Source organism: Lactuca virosa, chromosome 4, assembly GCF_052849685.1.
Source record: "Lactuca virosa cultivar CGN04683 chromosome 4, Lactuca_virosa_CGN04683_v6, whole genome shotgun sequence".
Taxonomy (NCBI): Eukaryota; Viridiplantae; Streptophyta; class Magnoliopsida; order Asterales; family Asteraceae; genus Lactuca; species Lactuca virosa.
In genome coordinates, this window is record NC_136429.1 from 132,721,546 (window position 1) to 132,745,645 (window position 24,100).

Genomic DNA, 24,100 nt, shown 5'->3' on the forward strand with positions numbered 1-24,100 from the left:
GGTAGCCAACCATGATTGCAAGCATGGTTGGGGGTTGAGGCTTCGGATCTAGGTCCATGGAAGGGTCACAAGGTAGTTAGGGGTTGCTTTTGCACCCATGGAAGGCCCCATGCATCTTAAGAGCTTCTTTTTGGGCATTTTAGACTCAAAGTCCCATGCATGCACGTAAAGTTTGTAACTTTACGTGCTAGATTGAGTTTAGGGACCTAGATCTATCATTTGGACAAGAGTTGCACTTCATAAATTGAAGAAATAAGACTTGGACTGTAGCGACTCGGCGAGTCGGCGAGTCGTTCTTGGGACTCGACGAGTCCGAGGTTAGACTCCCCTTTTCTGTTATGGTTCATGGGAACCAGTTGAGTGAAAGAAAGGTTTTAGAGGGTCCAGGGGAGTGACCCAAACGTATTGGGATAAGCCATAGTCCTGGAGTTCATAGGACTCGACGAGTGAACGAGCAGACTCGGCGAGTCCAAGGCAATCTCCCAACCCTTGAAGATGAACTCGACGAGTTGTTCATAGAACTCGGCGAGTCAAGGCCAGGACGTATTCATAGGATGACGATGGACTCGACGGGTGTTCATACCGCTCGGCGAGTCGGATTAAGGTTCATCCGAGGTTGTGTTAGAAGGAGAACTCATCGAGTCGTTGCTAAACTCGACGAGTAGGGACGTGGATGAGGACGGTTGAAGATATAGGGACTCGACGAGTTGACGGCCCAACTCGGCGAGTCGGGTCAACTGGAAGTTGACTTTGACTTTGACTTTGACTTGGTCTTGGTTAGGGGTAAAATAGTCATTTTACCCTAAGAGTAGATATCAGATTCTGACTGAGTGTTTTGTGGGGATTATAGCCGGAGGATTTCCGAAGTAGCAGTAGTCAGAGACTTCCCGTGCAGATTATCAGCAGCTACTCGTTTGAGGTGAGTTACCTTCCAGTAGCGGTGGGTCTACGGCCACAATGCCGGCCCACCAGTAGGAGTTATATGTTAGATGACTGTCTTTGTGATATTCATCTAGGTTTGCTACTACCTGATGTGTTATGTGCTAGTATGATATAATGTTATATGCTAGTAGCAGTAGGGGAGATAGTCTCCAAGATTTCCTGTCGATAGGGCCGAAGGGGGTAGTCATACCCAGTCATGCTAAATAGAATATGATTATGTGTTATATGTTATGTGGTAGTAGTAGAGGGGTGAAATAGTCCCCAATATCCGGTCGAGAGGACCGAAGGGGAGGCCAGCACCCAGATATGCTAGGCAGTATCCGGTCGAGAGGACCGAAGGGGAGGATAGCACCCAGATATGCTAGGCAGTATCCGGTCGAGAGGGCCGAAGGGGTAGGTCGGGCACCCAGATATGCCTGACAGTATATGTATGTTATGTGATTGTATGGTATGTGGTATGATGGGGGAACTTACTAAGCTTCGTGCTTACAGTTTACAGTTTTGGTTTCAGGTACCTCTTCAGCGAAGGGGAAAGAGCTGGCGCGGTAGCGACACATCATACACACACGCATTGATTTTCCGCACTTGAGATATTCTGGGATTGTACTCTGGCATGTTGCTATTATATGTTTTGGGTTTTCAGACATGATACATTGATTCACAAAATGATATATTGTTACGCAATTTTCTTATGAATGTTTTTATAATCTGTTAATTAAAATGAAATTTTTGGACTCGAAATTTGGGATGTTACACTAGTACGCCAAGCGTACCACTTAGTACGCTCCGCGTACTATCTAAAGGACCAAAATGCAAGGTTTTTCAATAAAGGGAGGGGGGGGGGGGTAAAAGTGAAAGTTACGAAACTTAAGTGTTACAATATTATAGAGGATTAGGAACGAAAAGCCATGGTAGTTGATAACCACTGCAAAATCACATTTACTCTTACTTCCAAACTTCATTTTTATGAAATTGTATACGACTTCGAATAACCAAATTACTAAGGTATAACCAACAATTGCTTAAAATTGAAGACCCTAACTTCATAACAAATCAATACAAATTATGACCCTTATAGAGAAAGGCGAAGAGAGCTTTGGTCGTGGTATGAATCAAAAGGTAAAGTGATCACTCACTTAGCCCCCATGCAAGAACAACCCCAAAACAACAACGTTTAAGCCCCTTCTAAATATTAAAATTGTATGATTTTCCATGTAGGATGCTACACCATTCCCTCTGGAGCCACGTTGACAAGTAATAAGACAAGCTGCATAAAACAAGTTCGAATAGGTAAATAGTGTCAAAATTCTGATTTTAAAGTTCAATTCCACTAATTTTGACATTGAGTAATCAAATGGTAACAAAACGAACTTCATGGTAAATTTTATCACAAATCCTACTATAACTAATTATAAGTTACCGATTTTAGTATGAGGGTGTTTGGCTAAGCTTATTAAAAATGCTTATTACCTTTTAACTTATAGCTTATTAGTTTATAGCGGTGTCAAAACGAAGTTTTTAAAAAAGTGTTTGAATTAGATTATCCGATGTCAAAACACTATAAATTGATAAGCGTTTTAAGTGTTTGGTAAAATGATAAAAAAAGACTTCACAAAGATGTCAGACAACTGTTATACGAAGTTTTGATAAGTTAGGAGTTAGTAACTTATAAAAAATGACTTATCTCTGGTTCCACACTACTATAAGTCATTTTTAAAAAATAGTCTATCCAAACATTCATTTTAACCTATACTGGTACGGAAACATTAATAAGTTAAGAAACTCATTTTTTAAGCTTAGCCATCGATTTATAATAATTATTAATTTATCACAGTTTTACTTTAAAACTTATATAATACAAAATATTAGAATTTCCAAATGAAATACTTATATAATTATAAGTTCAAAGTTTATAAAAAAACAGAATTTACAAAAAATAAGAAACTACAAAAATACATTTACAAAACCTTAAAAAAGATCGATACTTGCTGATTTGTCTAGAAAATCTTTGGTTCGATATGGACCAATAGACTATCAGGTTTGTCACATAACATCTGTCTCATATTCGTTGGGTCTAGAAGGTCTATTCAAGTGCCCACAAGGCCACAATATGACATAATATAGGGATAATGACTTAAAAGGGTAAAATACTTTTCGATTTGTACACATTTGGTCACTGAATTTTTTTCGTCTACATTTACCCCTTCAACTTTTTAAACTGTACATATTTAGTCCTTATGTCCGGCTACTCCAGGTTAGCCGGTAAAAATGACTTAATAGGGTAATATATTTATCATTTTGTACACATTTAGTCCTTAATATTTTTGTATATATCTAGTCCTTAATATTTTTTTTTGTTGCAAAATAAGTCATTTTTGTTTTTGTACTCATTCAATACTTATGAATGATTTCTTTAGATTTTTCTCAAGACATCTTACGTGTGACAATCATTAATGAGATGTTTCGGGCTTTTGATGCTGATGTCCATCGCGATCTTGACTACTTGGTTGCTTAGGTCATGTGTTTTGAACGTCATAATTTCTTCATACGATCTTGAATTTTAACGATATTTATATCCATGCATTCATATTTTAGTCTACTCCAACTTTTGTTTAGATTACTCCTGTTAAAAAGCAATATATTTTTACTTACTATCTCACATCTGATTACTTATGGTTACACATTCCTTGGAGTGTTGGTTATGTATCCCTGTATATAAGATGTTGCTGAGTTGTAGTGATCTGGTAGATTTATGTATCCTTGTATGATACAATAGCAGTATGCTAGTTAGAGTACCAGTAACTTGGTGTTATCGTCTAGTGGAGTGTCATAGGGGTTGTATGTAGTCATGTAGGATAGTCTGAGAAGTTTTGATCTAGGCTTTCTTGCATGTTCCTTGTTTGGTTGTGGCTCTAGAGTAGGATCATCTATTCGGGTGGCTATCTCACCTCTGGTTACGTATGGTTACGCATTTTATAGAGGTTAGCTGGTAGCAGAACAGCGTGCTATGAGAGGACTAATGGGCGATAGTGAGATGTATGATTTATAATTGTTTGTATTTTGTGCCTAATTGATCCTTGATTATTTATATGTCGACATATGGTGGTGGGATAAGTTGAAGCGATTCTGCTATGTGTTGTAGGCCAAGATACCTGGTGCAGTTCGGTTGTAAGTCGTAGGCACAGAGGCTCGAGAAGAGCGGTTAGGTTGAGGCAGCATGCCTACAAACCTTGGGTATTCCAGTCCGATGAGTGATTGGACCCGTTTCATGTTGGCATTCCAGTCTGATGACTGATTGGGTCAGAGTATTCCAATTTGATGATTGTGGGCCCGTTATGCATGATAATACGTTTGTTGTATGGGGTACTTTGGGGGAAACTCACTAAATTTTGTGATTACCCAGTTGTTTATGTTTTCAGGTTCTATCGTTGATTGTGGGAAGGCGAAGACAGAACTGTACATACTCATCAACAGTATTGAAGATTCAACATTTCTTATATTACTCTGATTTTCGATAAATGTATTTTGGAATACACGGTTTTTCTTAATAATGGATTTATAATTAGAGAGTTTTGCCTTATTTAAAAATGAAAACTTTTTGTTGTGAAAATAGGACGTTACACATAAGCATCAAAAGACCCACACCTCTCATTAATGATTGTCCTACGTAAGACGTCGTGGGAAAAACATAAAGAAATCATTCATAAGTACTGAATGAGTACAAAAATAAAAAGAACTTATTTTGAAACAAAAAATATTAAGGACTAAATGTGTACAAAAATATTAAGGACTAAATGTGTACAAAATGAGAAATATATTACCCTATTAAGTCACTTTTCTCGACTAACCTGGAGTAATCGGTCATAATGACTGAATGCGTACAGTTTAACAAGTTGAAGGGGTAAATGTAAACGAAAAAAAAAAACTCAATGATCAAATGTGTACAAATCGAAAAATATATTACCCTTTTAAGTCATTCTCCCCATAATATTATTAGTACAAATGGTAATTCAGGGGTCAAAACAAACATACACTATAGTGTATGGGAGTAAAATGATATATTCTCTTATTAAACCCCATAAACAACATTCTTTGGAGAGAGAGAGAGAGAGGAAAGAGAGACCATTTATCCTCTGACTGTTTTTTTAACATTCGAGAGAGAGAGAGAGAGAGTTCAACTCTTTGACTCGGCCATGCCGGCAAAGAGTGTTGTCTATCGATATTTATATCTGAAAGCGCGTTGATGCATACGAGCAAGTAAAAGTGTTCATTTTTGACTCTCATCCACGGAAAATAGTTGCACGAATTCTTTTATTTTGGAGAGCACATCAAAACCCTAATTTTGGGTTTTCATTCAAATCAGGTCTAAAGGTATCATCAGTTTTGTACTATGTCAAGCGCCGGATTGAATTTCGTTTTGTATGATGTTAGTCGGTAATGATTATGCTTAACCGACGCACATCCACAGAAGTGAAATCGTTGTTTTTTGATTAGTTTGATCGGGTTTTTCTATAGCTGTGATTGGCAGTTAGTTTTGGGGATTTAATGGGTGGGATTTGTGGTAAGCCTGCTGCCATCGATGATGGCAGAGGGAGTTCGAGTTCAAGGGAGAGAGTACCGAGTAAAGCTTCATCAGAATCGCGCGGATCGCGGTCTAAAAGGGTAGAAAGTTTTAGGGTGAAGAATAGAGGTGAGGTAAGAACTGGATCCATCGACAAGAGATTGAATTCTTCACGACGTGTTCGTGATGATCATTACGAGAAGAAGAGAGAGGTGTCAGAAGTGTTTATTGCTAATATTCCGGGTATAGGGACTATTCCAAAAGCTATAGAAGGTGAACAAGTCGTGGCAGGTTGGCCTTCTTGGCTTGCTGCTGTAGCTGGTGAAGCCATCAATGGATGGTTACCTCGCAGAGCAGATACATTCGAGAAACTTGAAAAGGTATGTTTATGAAAAATTTGCCAAATTTGATATCTCAGGTGCTGAATACGTTCCACATCTGAATCTGATTGTTTTGATGCAGATTGGTCAAGGAACATATAGCAGTGTCTACAAGGCTCGTGATCTCACTAACAATAAAGTTGTTGCTTTAAAAAGAGTGCGTTTTGATAACATGGATCCTGAAAGTGTGAAGTTTATGGCGAGAGAGATTCTTATCTTGCGAAGGCTTGATCATCCCAATATAATCAAGCTTGAAGGAATGGTCACTTCACGCACTTCATGTAGCTTGTACCTGGTTTTTGAGTACATGGAACATGATCTTACTGGACTTGCATCGTTACCTGGGGCTAAGTTCACAGAACCACAGGTAGACTCAGATTCTTTCTTCGTCTTCTTCTTCTCGAGTTTTCTGGATACATAATGTTACATCGATGATGGATGATGGATGCATTCTTGTATTGTAGGTTAAATGCTACATGCAACAACTGCTAAGTGGACTTGAGCATTGCCATAGTCGTGGTGTTTTACACCGTGACATAAAAGGGTCGAATCTTTTGATAGATAATCATGGAATCTTGAAGATTGCGGATTTTGGTTTAGCAAGTTTTTTTGATCATAGGGAAAATGTGCCATTAACTAGCCGAGTTGTGACTCTTTGGTATCGACCACCTGAACTTCTTCTTGGAGCAACTCATTATGGAGTTGCAGTGGACTTGTGGAGCACAGGATGCATTCTTGGAGAGTTATATGCTGGAAAACCTATCATGCCTGGTCGAACAGAGGTCTAAAAACTTGACAGATTCCATTTCCTTCAGATTCCATTCCTTCCAAAAACATTCTCTGAACTGATCTTCCACTTGGTTACTCTTTTGACTTATGATTTCTATTTTGTAGGTGGAGCAATTGCATAAAATATTCAAACTTTGTGGTTCACCATCTGAGGATTATTGGAGAAAATCAAAATTACGTCATTCAGCGGTGTTTAAACCTACACAACCTTACAGATGTCGAATTGAAGAAACTTTTAAAGATGTTCCTCCTGTTGCTATCAGTCTTATGGAGATGTTACTTGCAATAGATCCTTCACAAAGAGGAACCGCATCATTTGCTCTTAAGAGTGAGGTAATGGGCCACAAAATATTACAAGTAATACATAAAATTCAGGAAATAATGAACACATCAGTCAGTTTATGGTCAGTGGATATGTTTTAAAGGGAAAAGTAAAGAAAAGAACTTATACTTAACCATTTAATCAATTTAGTCTTTTAACTGTTTTCTGTTGTGATTAAACCATTACTTTTAACCATTTAAACCATGTTTCCTGGTTTCCTGGTTTTGATTAAAAAAAGATTAACTTATGTTGCTATTTTCTGCAATTTTCCTTTTTACTGGTGTTTGAGCTCAAAGTAAATATACCTATACCTACTGTTTTAAGCCACACCTCAATTTTGTTAATTCTTTTCAATCTCTTATGAAAAATTAAAACTAAGAATTCAGTTGACTTATATATGATTCTAATATTATTGCAGTTCTTTACAACAAAACCACATGCTTGTGATCCTTCAAGTTTGCCAAAATATCCTCCCAGCAAAGAAATTGATGCAAAACTGAGGGAGGAAGAAGCTAGAAGGTATGTGCATGTGTTCATGTTATACTATTTACCACACTAAAAAAGTTCCATGTTTATTAAATTACATTTTTATTTATTATAAAATAACTAGAAAACATACTTTTAACATAATTTTATTTCACTTATAGTAAGCTTTTTCATTATGCTTAAATTTTTATTTGTATAAATAAAAAAAGTTCATTGCATAATCTTATTTTAGTTCTAATCAAAACCATGTAATGACTTTTCCATTCCATTCCATCCAACCAAACACATTCTTGAAATCTTGGTTTGACTATCGAATCCAAAGTATTTTTTTTTTTGACCTTACAAGTCAAGCTACAGAAACTAATATAGTTTATATCTTAATGTTGTTACCTTCACTATAATTATATAACTTGATTTAATCAACTTTTTAATCACTGAAAATGTTGTGTAGACAAAGAGCGGAATATAAGGGCCAAAAGGTGGAAAAGGAAAGCCGAGGACCAAAAGACCCTCGGGCAGTTCCAGCTCCTGATGCCAATGCTGAGTTAGTAGCATCAATGCAGGTACTTTCACCATTTTATCAATTTAGCCACTAAACTATTATTATTTATTTATTTATGATTATTAATTATTTCCTTATTTGCTAACAACACTTGAATCCAATTCCTTTACAGAGAAGGCAAGACCGAGCAAATTCAAAGAGCAGAAGCGAGTACTTCTCCCGTAACAAAGATGACACAGCTTCCGGTTTCCCTATCGAAAACCCGAGACTTTCCCATTACTCAAAAGATTCAATCAACGATTCCAAACCACACCCACCAATGCGGGAATCCTATTCCGGCCCGTTGGTTGCGGATTCATGGACAAAATTGGGAAAAAGATACGATGATGTCTCAATCACGAGCCGAGCTGATTTATCTTCGCTCTCGGGTTTAGTGAGCTCCCGGATATTATCAGCCGAAGATCGTGAAAAACGTGTTTCTAATTCTAATTGTAATTCTTCCCAATTGGATCCAACAAATCAGATGGGAAGACTATCGGAATTCACCCAAGAATTTGGACACTCCGGAAAGCATGATCGGAAAGACCTTTCCCGGAGATACATGGAAAGTGGAAGATCTAGTACTAAGGAACCTGCTCAGGTGAGTTGTATATTTATATATTATATCTACAAATGAAGGAAAGTAGAGTGATACTTAATATGGTGTTTGATTATATATTTATATTATAGAATGGTCATGGATACAAGGGAAACAACAAGATCCATTTCTCCGGTCCATTGGGTTCATCAAATGCGAATGTGGACCAGATGCTGAAAGATCATGATCGACATATTCAAGAAGCTGCAAGAAGAGCGCGCCTTGATAGGACAAGGCTCACCAAAGATAAAGCAGATGCAACACAAATGATGGCAAACCCTATTTATATGTCTAGCCGCAGACCCAGGTAATAATAGATAAAATCTAGACAGAGAGAGAGAGAGGGAGTCAATCGCTCTCCTATGTCACCGTATAACTGTGTACATAGTAATTATAGTAATTATTTATTGTCGGTAATTTTGGAATTTATTAGGATGTTGTGTTGGAATATATATATATATATATATATATATATATATATATATATATATATAGGGGAATTTTATGGCGTAAATTTTGCTTTGGAAACATCTTTATAGTAGATTGGTAAAAAAAAGTAGAACGTTTGTTGCATAAAAAAGAGATCTCAAAGTTCGTGTTGGAATAAAACGAGGCTGTAAAAACTTATCTGTTGAATAAAATGGGGAAAAGGTAAAAACTACATGTGTGATCAGTTTTAAGTTATATTGAACAATATGAATCCATGCAAAAAAGAAAAAAAAAATCAAATAACGATAGATTTATACCAACTTTACAAAATGTGTAATCTCAATCTCAATATCTAATAAATCTCAATAACTAACAACAAAAACAACAATAAGTTATAACAAAAAAACTAGTAGTTTCACATATGGTAATAAAACACAAAACCATCTGCATAACGCGCTATAGGGCGCCTCAATCTGCTTTGGCTACGTTTGAGTTAATGTCGTTCAACGAATTTCCAAATCATGTATTCTATCAAAACTTTTTTTTTTTTTTTTAAAACAAAAAATAAGTTGTAACATGTGTCTCATGGTGGCATCCATCCACGTTGGCTTTTATTTAATAAATTGATGACAATGGTTATTTTAAAAATAATCCAAAAACATGTTTAATATAAATATGGATCCATTTATAAAAATGTGAGCGTGGATAAAGTATAAACCCGGTCGTTGAGCGTGGATAAAGTATAAACCCGGTCGTCGGTGCAAGCCAAATTATAAATTATAATACCCATCACAATTAGGTAACCTGGCAAATACGCTATACACGAACAAGCCTCATCATGCATAATTGCATAGGCAACCTGTGAGATCTCTATTGACAAGTCACATGTGGAATATTCAATTATTATTATTATTATTATTATTATTATTATTATTATTATTTTTTTTGGGGGGGGGGGGGGGGGGGGGGGAAAGAAAAATAGTATTTAATATAAATATATTTTGGTTGTGTTTTTCCATCGTGTGTATTTAGTTTTGTTGTTTCACCAAACCATTTTTCTTGTTGATCAGTTATGACCGACCGGCACATCAAAACAATAATCATATGAGTGCATTATAATGCATAATATAATCATCAAGAATGAAGTGCAATTAGGGGTGAGAGGTTAATAAAAAATCGATAAAAAAGCCAGAAAATAATGAAAAATAGAGACCTAACCAAGCAAAACTTGACATAACCCAACATGAAGTAACAAAGTTTTACCTTTTGACCGACTAAGTAATATAAAACTAGCAAGAAGCTTGAAAGAAACTTATAGCCAACATTAGGTTTTGTAACCAGAAACCCAATTGAGTTTTTAGTTTTTCTATTTCTATGAATAAATCAAGTAAGAGACAAAGTTATCAAAAATAGAAAATCTACTATAGCTATTGGATCATAAGACCTTTGCATTAGATAACTCCAAAGCACCCAAGCGGTAGTCATCGCAATCACATTCAACACCGATCTCTTCGTACTCGAGACATTCAATGAATCAACCAACAAACATAAGTATATACCAAAAGACAACATGAAATAACAGTATCCCACCAACGGGCCAATACAAGCCTTGTTTTGCCACTTCGCAACTAATTAAGGAATAAATGATGAATATCTTCTGTAGCCTTAAGGCCCTTAACAACAAGAACTCAAAAGTGGAATCTGTATCAATAACCATTGCAATCAATATGGTTCCGCGATTTAAAAGCACCCTCCAAAATAGAAATATTAATCTTTTTAGGAACAACTATATTTTATATAGTAGCCTCATTTCCCACAGCCAAACAAATGACACCATTAAAACATCCAGTAACTCTTATGAAATTATCCGAGTGATGAAGATCTCAAATCAATCCGCCCCTTTGATCCGAAGGCACAAAAGGACCAACAAGTTGGTATATATCTAAGAATTGAGCACTTTTGACACCCCTACTAACCTTTGCAAATTCCATGTCTATTGTTTGGTTGACCATTGGTCTAAACAATTTTTATATCTTTCAAGAAAAGAAGGTCTGAGAAATCTAAATAGAAAGGGGAACTTCACCTATCCATACATATTTCCCAAACAATGTCATAAAAATGGGAATGGAATAAACGAATTTGTTGCAAAAGATTTCAATTTGTTTAAATAACCGAGTTAACACGATCAGAAACAAAACTTAAACAAGTAAGGTTATGGTAAAGTTTTTTTCAACCTCAGAAAAACCCTGCATAGCACTACAACTGAAAATTATGAACATTCATTGAAGGAGAACGTAATCGTTCGAGTAGTGTTATTATTATGTCCCCACAAAGGTATTATTACACGATGGTTTTTGAGACGGTTTTTCAAATTAACTGTGTCATTTGATATCAAATAATAGAAAAGGCCATATGGCCATTTTGTCATGGAGTTGTGTTCAAATAGAAAAGGCCATGGAGAGATGTGTTGTTGGACCCATTTGTGTTTTATTCGTTTAATTGTATTGCCATTCATTGTAACTTGTATACGTTTTAGCTTGCGTTTTAGTGTTTGGTTTTCTTGTCATTATTTGGCGTATTTCCACCTGTAAAAAACTAACTCAAATAGTTGTTAAAGAAAAAAAAATGGTTTCAGATTTAGGGCAAAACCGACCCGACCAGGCTGTACCAGGATCAGCAGGCAAAATGGCAAGACACTGGAGATGGCCTTATATCGTAAGAGGTTCTCCTGGAGGCTAAAACCCTCAAAGAAACCAGACAACGGAGGATCCTCCCGCACTCTACAAATGCTATCTCGTATACTCTCTAAACCCTCAAGCCTCCGTTTTGTAGCCCTAATCTCATCATCTCAATCTCACTACAAACATCACCATCCTCCCCTGGTTCAAAACCCTACCTCCTCTACTTTTTTCTCAATCAACTCTCGCTATTTTTCCACCAATCGCGGAGACGGTAGTAAATCGTCCGATATCTGGAAGATTTCGTCGGGAAATGAAGAAAGCATTGAATCTGTGTTCGGTAAAGACACTGAGAGCCTCGAAGATATTGCCGGTGGCGAGGATGCAGTAGAGGAGAAGTCTTGGTTTAGTATTGAATCGAAGGAGAAAGGAGGTAATGGTGAAGAAGATGATATTTTCAAGGTAATAGAGAGTGAGGGGAAAGGGACTGAGGTGAGTGGTGCTGATACGTGGGGGGCGGAGGAAGGACTTAAGGACTGGAATTTTGTGGTGGGAGATCAGAAGGAGGGAGACGGAGAAGATGGAATCTTTGATATTGGAGATACAGGGGTTTCGGAATTGGCTGGGCTTGATGCTAATGTTGATGAAAAAATGGCGAGTCAAAAGAAAGAAGAAGATAGATTACTGGAGATTGAGGAGAAAGCTCTATCAGAGGTACTCAAAGGTATATATACCTTTCGTTACAAATCCATAAGGCCAATCATATTATTTGTTGTTACCAAATTCACATAAAAGTTTAGAAATAGCATAATAGATTATACCAAAAGGTCTTTTTGGAAGCTCTGCTTCTAACTAGGGAAGTGGATCGAGCTTTTGAAATGCTAAAATACATATGATATGGAAGTTTACCATCTCTCTAGGTTGAGGTTAGGATGTTAAATCATGTCATATGTTAAGACTCTGTGATTCTATGTAGAGGCATGTCTTGATCCTTTAGAGAGGTTTGTTTGTGGATCCTCTTTAAGTTTTGCTTGAAAAAATATATTGCAGCCTAAAATTAATATTCTAGGGTAGTGGATCTATGAGCAAACCTTACTATAAAAAGAACAAGGGCAAAGTACAGCAAAGAACTTGTACTTTCACCATTTTATAGATTAAGCCATTTAACTATTTTCTGTTTACTGTTGTGGTTAAACTATTATACTTCTTTTGACTGTTTAGAAATACCATTTTCCTGATTACCCAGTTTTGATATCTGGGCAAGATACAAAAAAACACAACATAATCATTTTATTGAATTAGCCATTTCGCTATTATTTTCTACTGATCTAGCCACCAACCATTGTCATAATAAATCATAAAAGATAATAGTTCAATGAGTAAATCAATAATATGGTGGAAGTACAGTGCTTTTCTGTATCTCACCTCTTCAAAAATCTGATAACTAGGATAAATGTTTTTCTAAATGGTCAAAATAGTATAATGGCTTAATAATCACTACATAAAATATTCAAGTGAGAAAATGTGCTTTTCTGTGTTTTCCCCAAAGAATAAATCTAAATCTATAAGCTCTCAACTTTGTCATGAAATTGGCAAATGCATACATAAGCTACTCACATTGCAACCCTTGTAATTCATCAACTTCAGCTTAACTACTTGGTATGGGTTGAATCTTGGTTTCATAATGCCAATATTGCATAGGAAGACAAAAAAACAAAAACTTTCCAACTCTTGATTACAAAAAGTCAATATCTTTTTAACTAACATGATACATAAAATTAATAAAAGAGCTTGAATAATAAAGATTCGGGTCTGCGTTCCTCCTCAGAATGCTTTTCATCTCTTCATATTTGTTTTTCCTTATTTGATGTTTATTTATAGGGTTAAATGCAAGAAATAGCAACGTATGCCCAATGATTTGTTTATTATAGGCTCATAGCATCGTATTTTCATTTTTTGCTACAACATTTTATTTTGAAAAAATCTACCCAGTATAGCATTATTGTCATCTAAATACGAAGATTTTGTTAACCCTAGAATTCATTACTACAGGTCCAGATCATGCATTTGGCGACTTGATTGCCGCATCAGGAATCACAGATGAAATGCTGGATAGTTTAATGGCTCTCAAAGACTTAGATGATGTTCCAGGATTGCCCTCACTGAGTGCAATTGAGGACATGCGATATGAAAAGAACACCAGGAAGTCAACTAGGGCAGACATTGAACGACAAAAGCAAGAGGAAATTGCCAAATCAAGGGTAAGACAGGTTGATACTCAGGGTAGGGCTTATGGCACTGGAAAAAGGAAATGTAGTATTGCCCGTGTATGGATTGAACCTGGTGAGGGTAAATTTGTCATTAATGACAAACAATTTGACGTCTATTTCCCCATGCTTGATCAACGAGCAGCTCTTCTTCGGCCTCTTTCGGAGACCAAAACATTGGGTCTTCTTGATGTTAATTGTACTGTTAAAGGAGGGGGTGTGTCAGGTCAGCATTCAATTTATGCAACTTATGCTTCTTTGAATTTAGCCACTTAATTTTTTTTTTCTTTTAGTGATAAAATTATTATACTTTTTTTTTAATTGTTAATACACAAATAAATGAAACAGGTCAAATTGGTGCAATTCGTCTTGGTATGAGTAGGGCATTACAAAACTGGGCACCAGATCAATTCCGTCCTCCTTTGAAAGAAGGTAAGGAGACTTTTTGTTGGTTATTTAGACATTCTATATTTAACTAGTTCACTTCTTTCTCCGTTAAGCAAGTAAAAAAGAAACTGCACCTAACCTAGGACTAGGAGTTTTTTATTTATGTGAAAACAAACTTACTTGTATTATAAAATATAAATAATAATGTGTGATTTATGTTTTTGGCAGTGGGTTTCTTGACAAGAGACTCGAGGATTGTGGAAAGGAAGAAACCTGGTAAGGCCAAAGCAAGAAAGAGCTTCCAATGGGTTAAGCGGTAATCGGGTTTTGATTTACAGTGTCAACTCAATTGCACCCAGAAGAGTCAAAATTGATAATTTGTAGGATCTTAACGTAGAAAATGCAAAAATCATAATCTATGCCTTTTTGAACTTGGAAACCTTTGTGTGTTGTCTCTAGTTATTTTAGGGGTTTTTGTGGTTGTTGGATTTTTGGTTACATTGAGGGTGGTGCAACGGTCGAAATAATAATATTGTTATTGGATTTTTATAGCGTTTTTATTGCATTAAAATGTTTCCGTTTGTTATATGTGCCATACTTTTTACAAGTTTGCTCCTATTTTATCTCAAACTTTATATTCAAACACAAAATATACACTAACAAATTGTACATTTACATCATATTTTACGTACAGCTCTACCTGTACAACAAATGTAAATTTATTCATTTATACACCCAATTTGAAGCTTCAAAGTAATAAACAAGAATTTACGGGCTATGCATCCAAAAGGAGGAAAAAGTTCGAATTTCATCCGGCCCACCCAATTTCCGAAGCCTTAGAATTAGATGCACAACCATACCCACCACAAACCCTAAAGCTGCACTTGATCCAACCAGCGAAACCGCAGTGCAAATAAGAACAACAAACGAATCCTCCTTGGAATTCATATCCCTAGCACACATCGCTAGCTCAACACCAGCAAACAACAACAACACACCTAAAACCCCAACAGGAAACGAGATCAAAATCCTTACAATAGAGCTCCCAAGTATCAACCCTAGCAACAATTTAGCTGCACCAAGTAACGCTACACACCCACCACTCCTCCCTCCGAACTTATACTGCCCGGCTAACCCACCCGCCCCATGACAAGTCGGCATTGCACCGAACCAGCATCCGGTCAAGTTCATCAACCCGACCGTTACGGAAACCGAGGTTGGTGTCACGGTTTTTTCGGGAAAAAGATCGGCCGATAGCTTGCAAACCGCAATAACCGAGTTAAGAATGGACAAGGGCAATTGTGGAATTGTGCCCTTCACAAACCCTCGTTTCCAAGCACCTTTTGAAATTTTAACAACTTGTATAGAAGATGGCCCCAGTTTGAACCCTTTCAGCACTTTAGGCTCTCTTATAATTGCCAAAATTACCCCTAACAGGAACACAATAAACGCTGAGGGTAAATAACTTACCATGTTCCTTCTCCAGTTTCTTCGTTTATTATCTTGACTCTCTTCATCGTTTTCGTTTTCGTTTTCGTTTTCAGGTTCTTGCCCTCCACCATTAACAATTGTGATAAAGCAAAAGCAAACGATTGCGAGAACTAACCCATCGAGTCCTAACCAATTCCGATTCCCTTTGGATTTTGACGTTGAAAAGTCTTGAACTTTCCGTATGTACTTGACTGCAGTCATGGCAAATGATAGACCTTGTGCTAGCTGAATTCCCCTGACCACCGGCAACGGAATCAGCCGGTAAGCTAGCTGCATGAGACCGGTCGCACCCAGAAAAATTAAAACTGCACCTGTGCAGATTCCGGCGGCCATGGTCTCCGGGATCCCAAAATCGGGGTCGGAGATAGCCACCGCAGCAATTGATTTCATGGGTTGGACAGGCATAGGGACGCCGTAGATTGCACCTGTTACGATATTGTAAACGCCGGTGAAAATCAATGTAGTGCCCAAGTTAAGGTCAGCGGCAAGTGTTAATGCTAAAACGATGGGTATGTAGGTCCCTAAGTCGCCCATTGCACCATTCAGTTCCGCCCATTTTGATCGGAAAACTAAATTGTCTTTCAGCTTTTTGGCCAGGGTGGTGGTGGTGACGGGGGTGGTTCGCGGTGGGGATTGGTAGTTGTTGGACTCCATGAGGTATGAACTGTTGTGTTGTAGTTAAATAGAGGGATTGGAATACCACCTTTTATAAGGATGGAGGGAATTGAATGTGCTATTATGATGTGATGTCACTATGTAAGCCGTAAGGCATCTTTTAGTCAACTGCCGCAAATTTATCGTTCCAAGACTATTGAAGGGGTCAATTTGTTTGTTGTTCTCAAATAAATCACAAAAAAAATTACCATACCAAGGAAGATTTTTTTTTTTTTTTTTTTTTTACAAGAAGTTACTTTCTTTTTTGATGTAAGTGCCAGATATAACATGAACGCCTTTGAGGGTGTGTGAGGTGCACTTCGGAAAGATTTTGTAGTATTTTCTTATGACGATCTTGTTGAGAGAGTACGATACATCGGTGTAAAAGATTGAACCATTTGGATCTTGGTCCATGATGGCCTTTTGATTAATAGGACCGGAAAAGGAGGAAAAGAAAGAGCTTATGATGACCCTCTATTTGATTCGATCATTTCGTAGATCTAATTCAGGTGTGTGTGTATGTGTTTTTTTTTTTTGAAGTGGAAAGGCCTTAAAATCTGAAGTTTAACGCTTAAAGGACTATGAAATCATCTCCAAAGATCTCGGTCAGAGCAGACATATGCCAAACATGAATACTGCTCGAAGCTACATGCATAACACCTGGTAGAGAGACCCAATCGTGGGTGAAATAAATACCGCAACTTCTATCTTTTTCATTAAAATCATCACGCAGTAAATCAACAAAGCCCAAAGTGATTTCTTTTTCCTTTTCAAGTTTACCTACTAAGGTACTGCAGTGAATATGATCTCACCAGACATACGTAACGCTTTAGCTAGTACACGAAAGTGTATACCATGATTCTTCTGTTTATCAATAACTGCATGCATTGTGCAGTGGATGTGAAGAAGTAGACCATTATCTCGGCAATAATGAGCAAAGTTAGTATTTGCAGTGAATCCCCATGTTAGGTAGTCAGTTCTAGGGAAAGAGTATTATATAAGATACTTATATGAAATACTATACTGTGATTTGAAATCTAGTTTAGAAATCTTTCTATCTTATTTGCTATATTGATTGTACTGTAATCTTGCATAATAGGATAGTAAGTTACAAATTCTATTTTGTTTTTTCCTTTTTTTTTTCTTTTTTTTTTTTGGATTGAAAGAGGAACGAGTAAATGAAAAATCCAAAGGATGTTCATGGCCAAGGGTAAAGATGTGCGAATCGCGGAGGGGGCCTAATTTTTACATATAGTTTGTTATAGTAGACTAGTAATCAAGTCCCGGAAATAAAATCGATTCAAACATATCATCACCAAAGTCACTTCAACCTCTGATTCTCGCCAACGACGTTACTCCTTCTCTTGAACTCGTTAAATGGTTAAGAGTGTGTGTTTTTTATTACTAATTAACTAATTGTTTCAAAATCAATGCACCATCAGATTCAAAAATCAAAATTATAAGTTTAAAAATCTAATAAGATCACTCAATTTCATAATCGCTTTTGGCCTTCAGATTTTGATTATTGATTATTTTAAAAGTTACGTCGAAACGTAAAAAAATAAACACGAACAAAAAATAATGAGGCTACTGGTTATAGCATTGTTAAGCGTGTTATATAAGCAGAGATGATATCTAGAAGTAATATAGGATATCGTACGTTTATTCCAAGAATGTCTTTGACGCCCTCGGATAAAATGATTCCTTTCACATTTCAATGAATACAATGAAAGTCGTTATCAAATGTGGTGCTGTTTTGAGACAACTAATATTCATCCATGGGCAATTGTATGTTGCATTGTCAATAGTTAAAAACATAAATGGATTAAACATATTAATTTTAAACAATGACGGTAAACTTAACAATATGACATCTAATGTTGTATTCAAAAAAGTTTTTAGGAATTTGTGATTCATAACAATTATTTACAATATGTTTGTAACGTCCCAAAAATTTCAACAAATTTTAAACTTTTCAAAAACGATCCTTTTACTAATAAAATGTTTACAAAATAGTGTTCTCAAACATTAATTGAAAATCAGAGTTTCTCAAGATCCAATCTGTTGTAAAACCAAGGATGTGTACGGTCATGCCTTCGCCTTGCCACTCCGGTCATCTGAAAAACCTAAAACCATAAATAAAACTGTAAGCACAAAGCTTAGTGAGTTTCCCCCAAAGTACCACCACACAAACAAAGCATAAACGCAAATACTCATGCCTGGTCCAATCAGCCTCGGGCTGGAATACCAGGCATGTCCACGATGGGTCCAGTCATCCTCGGGATGGAATACCCTCGTATCATATGCATATTGGCCCAATCAACCTCGGGCTGGAATACCAATATGTCGGGTCCAATCAACCATCGGGTTGGAATACCTAGGGTTTGTTGGCCTACCGCCTCAACCTTACCGCTCCTCCCGAGCATCCGTGCCTACGGCTTATAGCCGGTCTGCACCGGGTATCTTGGCCTACCGCACAAAGCATGACCGCCTCAACCCAACCAAACACAATATGTCGACATATAGACAATCATGATCAAGTAGGCACATAATACAAGCAACAACAATCATACAGCTCACTACTGCCTACTAATCTCTAACCACATACAGTCCCACTACCAGCTAACCCCCATAGAATGCGTAACTATAAGTAACCAAAGGTGAGATAGCCACCCGAACAGATGGTCCTACTCTAGAGCCACAACCAAACAAGGAAGAGGCAAGAGAGCCTAGACCAAGAGTTCTCAGGCTATCCTACATAACCGACAGTCCCTAAGGGCACTCCATAGATGATAACCAACAAGCACAGATAACATACAGTTCTATAGGTTATTACCACAAAGCAACATACTCATTACCGGGAGACAAATCTAACTGATCACTACAACATATCAGCATACTCAATACCATAACTCAGATCTAGCAGATCACTACAGCATAACGGCGTACTCAATACCAGAACACAGATCTAATAGATCACTACAGCATAACAGCGTACTCAATACCAGAACACAGATCTAATAGATCACTACAGCATAACAACATACTAAATATCAACAATCCAGGGATTGCATAACCGTATATACTCAGAGGTGAGATAGTCACCCGGACAGGTGATCCTACTATAAAACCACAACCAAACAAGGAACAGGTAAGAGAGCTTAGATCAAAAGTCCTCAGTCTATCCTACATGACTATATACAGTCCCTAGGGCATCCCTCTACTAGCAGATAATCAATACTAATGGGCCGACATTGGTGCCTTCAACCCACGGGTACAATGAGGCGAAACTCACCTCGATGTGCGTGCAGAAACCACTGTAGCAATGAAGGACTCTACCAGCTTCAACTCACTTCCAATCACCTACAAGAAGATACTTGAGTCAATACTCGATCACAGGTCATAGTCACATCCAACAGTGACCACTTCACATGAAATGATGATATGTGCATATTTAGCTATATATTTCGTAAAGATTTTTATTATTTATTAGCTAATTATTTGCATATTATGAACAAAAGGTACTTAATAGTGTTTAAATTATATTTTCAGTTTAAAAGATATGATTAGGAAGTAAAAGGAAGCAGGAGATGCATTCGGAAGCTCGGGGATTGAAGAAAGAAGAAAAAGAGTCAAATTATGACCCTACTCGACGAGCAGGGACGTCTACTCGACGAGTACCCACGAAGGTTCGCGAAGCAATACCCAAAGTCCTTACCGTACACGAATTCTTAGAGGGGACTCGACGAGTCGGTTCGCTACTCGACGAGTAGCCTCTGTTTTCTGAAAATTATAAATAGAGGTGAATTCCGAGTCCAAAACTCTCTCTGGATTTTTGGAAGATTACTTGGCGACTAAGGAGACTACTGGAGACCTGAGGAACGTGAGAAGAACCCTGATCCTAAATTCGAAAAAGATTAAGGCAACATAAGTTTACCTTTCCACTTTATCTTTGAATAGAACCATGTTTGGATTGATTGAATTCGTTTTTAGGCTTTTATCTGCTGAAATTATGAACTAATTTCGTTAGTTTCTGTTTAGGGTAGATAAGTTTGCTCCTATGGATTAATTTATGTTGGATTGATTGTTATTTGGTGAATTTTAGTTAAATTAAGCTTGTTAAAGACCCTTATGCATTAACCATAACTATTTTCTGTTAATAGCTAAGTAATTAAGCTGCATGAACATCTCTTAACTGCTTATCTCATGTGATTTATGTGAACACATTGTTATGTGCCTAGGAATAATGAATATGAAACTAGGATTAACTAGAGAATGGGTAAATTAACGTGTGAGCTTGCTTGATAAACCATCAACAAGAGGTTAATTTAATTACTAATTTAATTAGCTAATTACAAGTCTTATTTAATCCGAATAATTGAACTAGGAAATTCATTAGTTTAATCACCTGATCACTGTTTAAATTAATTTGTTCCCTAAGGATTGGTAATAGCGGATGTGAATCTAATCACTTTAGTTGGTAACCAATAACAATTAATCCATTGCATTGCCATAAAATTAACCATATGAGTAAATGAATCGAACCTAAACAGAAACCCCTTTGATTATTGAATTTAGTTGATTTTTACTTGCTTCTAGCTGTTAGTTACGTGTTAGTTAAATTTTAGTTAAGTTTCTAGTCTTGCAAAACTAGAGAAAACCCTTTCATTTACTATTTGTTTTAGGTAATTTTAGTAGTTAGATTAATTTCCGTTCCCTGAGTTCGATATCCTGCTTGCTAAATTATACCACCAATTGACAGGTCCACTGCCTTTGTGTGTCAAATTCATCATTAAAAAGTAGGAATAAAACTAGTTTGTTTAACATACAACAAGTTGTTGGCGCCGTTGCCGGGGAACGGTTCAAGAATTAATTCTAATTTCTAGTATTATCGATCCTTTGTGTGAGATTCATCTTGCACAAAGTTACTGCTTTAGTAAATTAATTATTAGAATAAGTTTGAAGTTTTTAAGAATTAGGTCTTTTAGTTACATTTTTTTTCTGTTTTAGCCTTGAACTCGCCGAGTGCACTCGACTCTACTCGGCGAGTCCATAGCTGATTTCCAATTTTCGTTTTTAGTTTGTTTTTGTTCTGTTTACGCGTGTTTTCTGTTTTGTTTGCAGTTCGTATATGACCAGAGGAGGAGGCACACCTTTGATTCCACCACTTGAAGACCCGGAAGCAACCTTGAAGAAAAGCAAAGGCAAAACCGTAGGAGAAACCGCAACATCAAAGAATTCGCCATTGAAGAATCTCAAATCTGTTTTTAGTAAGAAAAAGGATAAGAGAGTGGGAGAATCCAGCATATTTTCAGAGACGGACGAAGACCCGAACAAGGACGATATCGTGTACGAATCCGAAAAAGAAGAAAGCGAATCCGAAGGAGGAAGCGACATATAGGGCGAACTAGCTAACACCATGGCTAACATCGATGAAGTTCCCATGGGTTAATGGAAGAAAAGGATGCGTGACGACACCGGCCCGGGACTTGTGCAACCCGCGATTCCCGCAACTGCCACTTTTGAACTTAAAGGCCACATACTTGCTCAACTTAAAGAAATCCCATTCTACGGGAAGGATCATGAAGACGCATACAAGCACCTAGACGAGGTCAACGATATAGCCGATTACTTTAATGTCCCTAATGTGGATCGCGACACTGTTCTACTACGTATGCTACCAGTCACATTTAAAGGAGCCGCGAAAGAATGGATGAAATCACTCCCTCCAGGATCCATCACTATTTGGACTAAAATGAAAGAAGAATTCATAGATCAGTTTTGCCCTCCATCAAAGATAGCCAAATTGAAGAAAGCCATTGCCAATTTTGAACAACAAGCTGGGGAGTCACTTTATGAAGCATGGGAAAGATACAAGGGTTTACTAAGGAATTGCCCACATCATGATCTAAACAGCCAACAAGAAGTCTCCATTTTTTATGATGGAGTAAATGTGACGACCAGGCAACTCCTTGACTCGCAAGGACCACTCACAAAGAAACCACCCCCAGTAATAAAGGCTCTAATTGAAGAATTCTCTAAGCACTCTAGAGAATATCACAACCCAAGGAATGACATGACTCGAGGGGCGGTGAATTCTATTACGGATGACATGGCAACAATGATGGAAAAATTAGAAAGCATGGACCAAAGGATGACTAAGATGGACCAATCCATCCATGCCATAAGAGTGGGATGTGAAAATTGTAGAGGGCCCCACCTTACTAAAGATTGCGACCTTGATGAAAACGGGAACCGAAAAGTGCAAGTGTGCTATTCAAGTGGTGACAGGTATGATGACAATTGGCAAAAACCCAAGAAAGAATGGCTACCTTATGAAGAGTATAAAAAGGCAAGGGAGGAAAAATATAAGCAAAAAGATAGAGGCTTTTATCAAAAGGAGGAACCGGTGTATGAAAAGAAGTCAGATTTGGAAGACATGCTTACAGGATTCGTAGCCGCGTCCGAAAAAAGACATAGTGATACCGATGCTGCAATCAAAGATCAACAAAATATGTTGAGAGAACACCAAATCATGATGAAAGATCAACAAGCTCTGCTTAGAAATCAGCAAGCATCCATTCTCAACATAGAAAAGCAGCTGGGCCAACTTGTGCAAAAAGTAAATGAGAGACGACCGGGTGGACTTCCTAGTAATACCGAAAGTAATCCAAAAGGTGCACATATAAATATCGTGACAACTAGGAGTGGGAAGATTATAACTCCTGTGGCCCCTATTCAGCAAGAAGACCCTAACAAGGTGCAAGAGGAAGAAGCAGAAAATGAAGAATCACAAATTCCCAATCCGACTCGCCGAGTCGACCTTACGGACTCGACGAGTCCCCCACCTGAACATAATAAAAACCCTCCTGTGAAGCCATATCAACCTCCACTGCCATATCCAGCTCGAGCAAGACAAGAAAAGAATGAAGTTGATTACCAGAGGTTTCTGGAACACATAAAGGCTCTTCAAATTAATATGTCATTCATAGAGGTGGTTGCACACATGCCCAAATACGCAAAATTTCTCAAGGAACTCCTAACGAATAGAAAAAAGATGGAAGAAGTGAAGAAAGTAGTTTTAAATGAAAACTGTTCAGCTGCCATGTTAAATAAGCTACCAAAGAAGAAGGGTGATCCGGGAAGCCTCACTTTTCCTTGTCAATTCGGAAACCTAGAAACCATTTATGCATTGTTGATTCAGGGGCAAGTGTAAATCTTATGCCCTACTCATTCTTCAAGAGATTAGATCTTCCAGAGCCAAGGCCAATCCGAATGGCTATTCACCTCGCAAATAAAACGGTCACATTCCCAAGGGGAATATGCGAAGACCTATTGGTAAAGGTTGATAAGTTTGTTTTCCCCGCGGACTTCATAGTATTAGACATGGAAGCAAATCCTCAAGTCCCGATCATACTTGGAAGACCCTTCCTAAACACCGCAAGCACCATAGTTGACATTCGAGATTCTAAACTTACTCTTCGGGTGGGAGACGAATCAGTCACTTTTGGGGTTGATCAAGCCATGAAGCATTCAAGGAATAGCGATGACACGTCATTTTCGGTTGATATGTTG

General features: G+C 37.4%; 4 protein-coding genes and 1 non-coding gene across 5 annotated transcripts; 3 read left to right on the plus strand and 2 right to left on the minus strand.

The window, feature by feature from the left end:
• The first annotated feature begins 5,043 nt into the window (after positions 1-5,043).
• On the plus strand, positions 5,044-9,036 carry LOC145107414 (putative serine/threonine-protein kinase At1g54610). Its single transcript, XM_079044295.1, has 8 exons — positions 5,044-5,883; positions 5,966-6,250; positions 6,348-6,665; positions 6,778-7,005; positions 7,413-7,513; positions 7,932-8,043; positions 8,155-8,622; positions 8,712-9,036. Exons 1-8 carry the CDS (start codon positions 5,488-5,490, stop codon positions 8,928-8,930), a joined length of 2,127 nt encoding a protein of 708 aa, XP_078900421.1. The 5' UTR covers positions 5,044-5,487; the 3' UTR covers positions 8,931-9,036.
• Positions 9,037-11,702: 2,666 nt separating this feature from the next.
• Positions 11,703-14,931, plus strand: LOC145107416 (Ribosomal protein S5 domain 2-like superfamily protein). The gene is made up of 4 exons (XM_079044297.1): positions 11,703-12,450; positions 13,779-14,219; positions 14,342-14,425; positions 14,609-14,931. The coding sequence occupies exons 1-4, from the start codon at positions 11,751-11,753 to the stop codon at positions 14,698-14,700; spliced, it is 1,317 nt and encodes a 438-aa protein (XP_078900423.1). The 5' UTR covers positions 11,703-11,750; the 3' UTR covers positions 14,701-14,931.
• Positions 14,932-14,998: 67 nt separating this feature from the next.
• On the minus strand, positions 14,999-16,535 carry MOT1 (molybdate transporter 1). Its single transcript, XM_079044296.1, has one exon. The coding sequence runs from the start codon at positions 16,523-16,525 to the stop codon at positions 15,149-15,151; it is 1,377 nt and encodes a 458-aa protein (XP_078900422.1). The 5' UTR covers positions 16,526-16,535; the 3' UTR covers positions 14,999-15,148.
• A 5,454-nt stretch (positions 16,536-21,989) lies between these two features.
• LOC145105051 (uncharacterized) lies at positions 21,990-23,741 on the plus strand. Its single transcript, XM_079042185.1, has 2 exons — positions 21,990-22,372; positions 22,490-23,741. The coding sequence occupies exons 1-2, from the start codon at positions 21,990-21,992 to the stop codon at positions 23,739-23,741; spliced, it is 1,635 nt and encodes a 544-aa protein (XP_078898311.1).
• Positions 22,329-22,435, minus strand: LOC145110135 (small nucleolar RNA R71). The gene has a single exon (XR_013709515.1). It is a non-coding gene; the product is annotated as a small nucleolar RNA R71 (small nucleolar RNA).
• Positions 23,742-24,100: the final 359 nt, after the last annotated feature.

What these genes read in the sequence shown, in the direction of transcription:
- LOC145107414 (XM_079044295.1), top strand. Translation starts at nt 5,488, where the DNA reads ATGGGTGGGATTTGTGGTAAGCCTGCTGCCATCGATGATGGCAGAGGG. An exon ending in TCATGCCTGGTCGAACAGAG is followed by an intron (nt 6,666 to 6,777) that starts GTCTAAAAACTT and finishes TCTATTTTGTAG; the next exon opens with GTGGAGCAATTGCATAAAAT. An exon ending in CATTTGCTCTTAAGAGTGAG is followed by an intron (nt 7,006 to 7,412) that starts GTAATGGGCCAC and finishes ATATTATTGCAG; the next exon opens with TTCTTTACAACAAAACCACA.
- LOC145107416 (XM_079044297.1), top strand. Translation starts at nt 11,751, where the DNA reads ATGGCCTTATATCGTAAGAGGTTCTCCTGGAGGCTAAAACCCTCAAAG. An exon ending in TCTATCAGAGGTACTCAAAG is followed by an intron (nt 12,451 to 13,778) that starts GTATATATACCT and finishes TCATTACTACAG; the next exon opens with GTCCAGATCATGCATTTGGC. An exon ending in TAAAGGAGGGGGTGTGTCAG is followed by an intron (nt 14,220 to 14,341) that starts GTCAGCATTCAA and finishes TAAATGAAACAG; the next exon opens with GTCAAATTGGTGCAATTCGT.
- MOT1 (XM_079044296.1), bottom strand. Translation starts at nt 16,525, where the DNA reads ATGGAGTCCAACAACTACCAATCCCCACCGCGAACCACCCCCGTCACC.
- LOC145105051 (XM_079042185.1), top strand. Translation starts at nt 21,990, where the DNA reads ATGCGTGACGACACCGGCCCGGGACTTGTGCAACCCGCGATTCCCGCA. An exon ending in TTTGAACAACAAGCTGGGGA is followed by an intron (nt 22,373 to 22,489) that starts GTCACTTTATGA and finishes TGTGACGACCAG; the next exon opens with GCAACTCCTTGACTCGCAAG.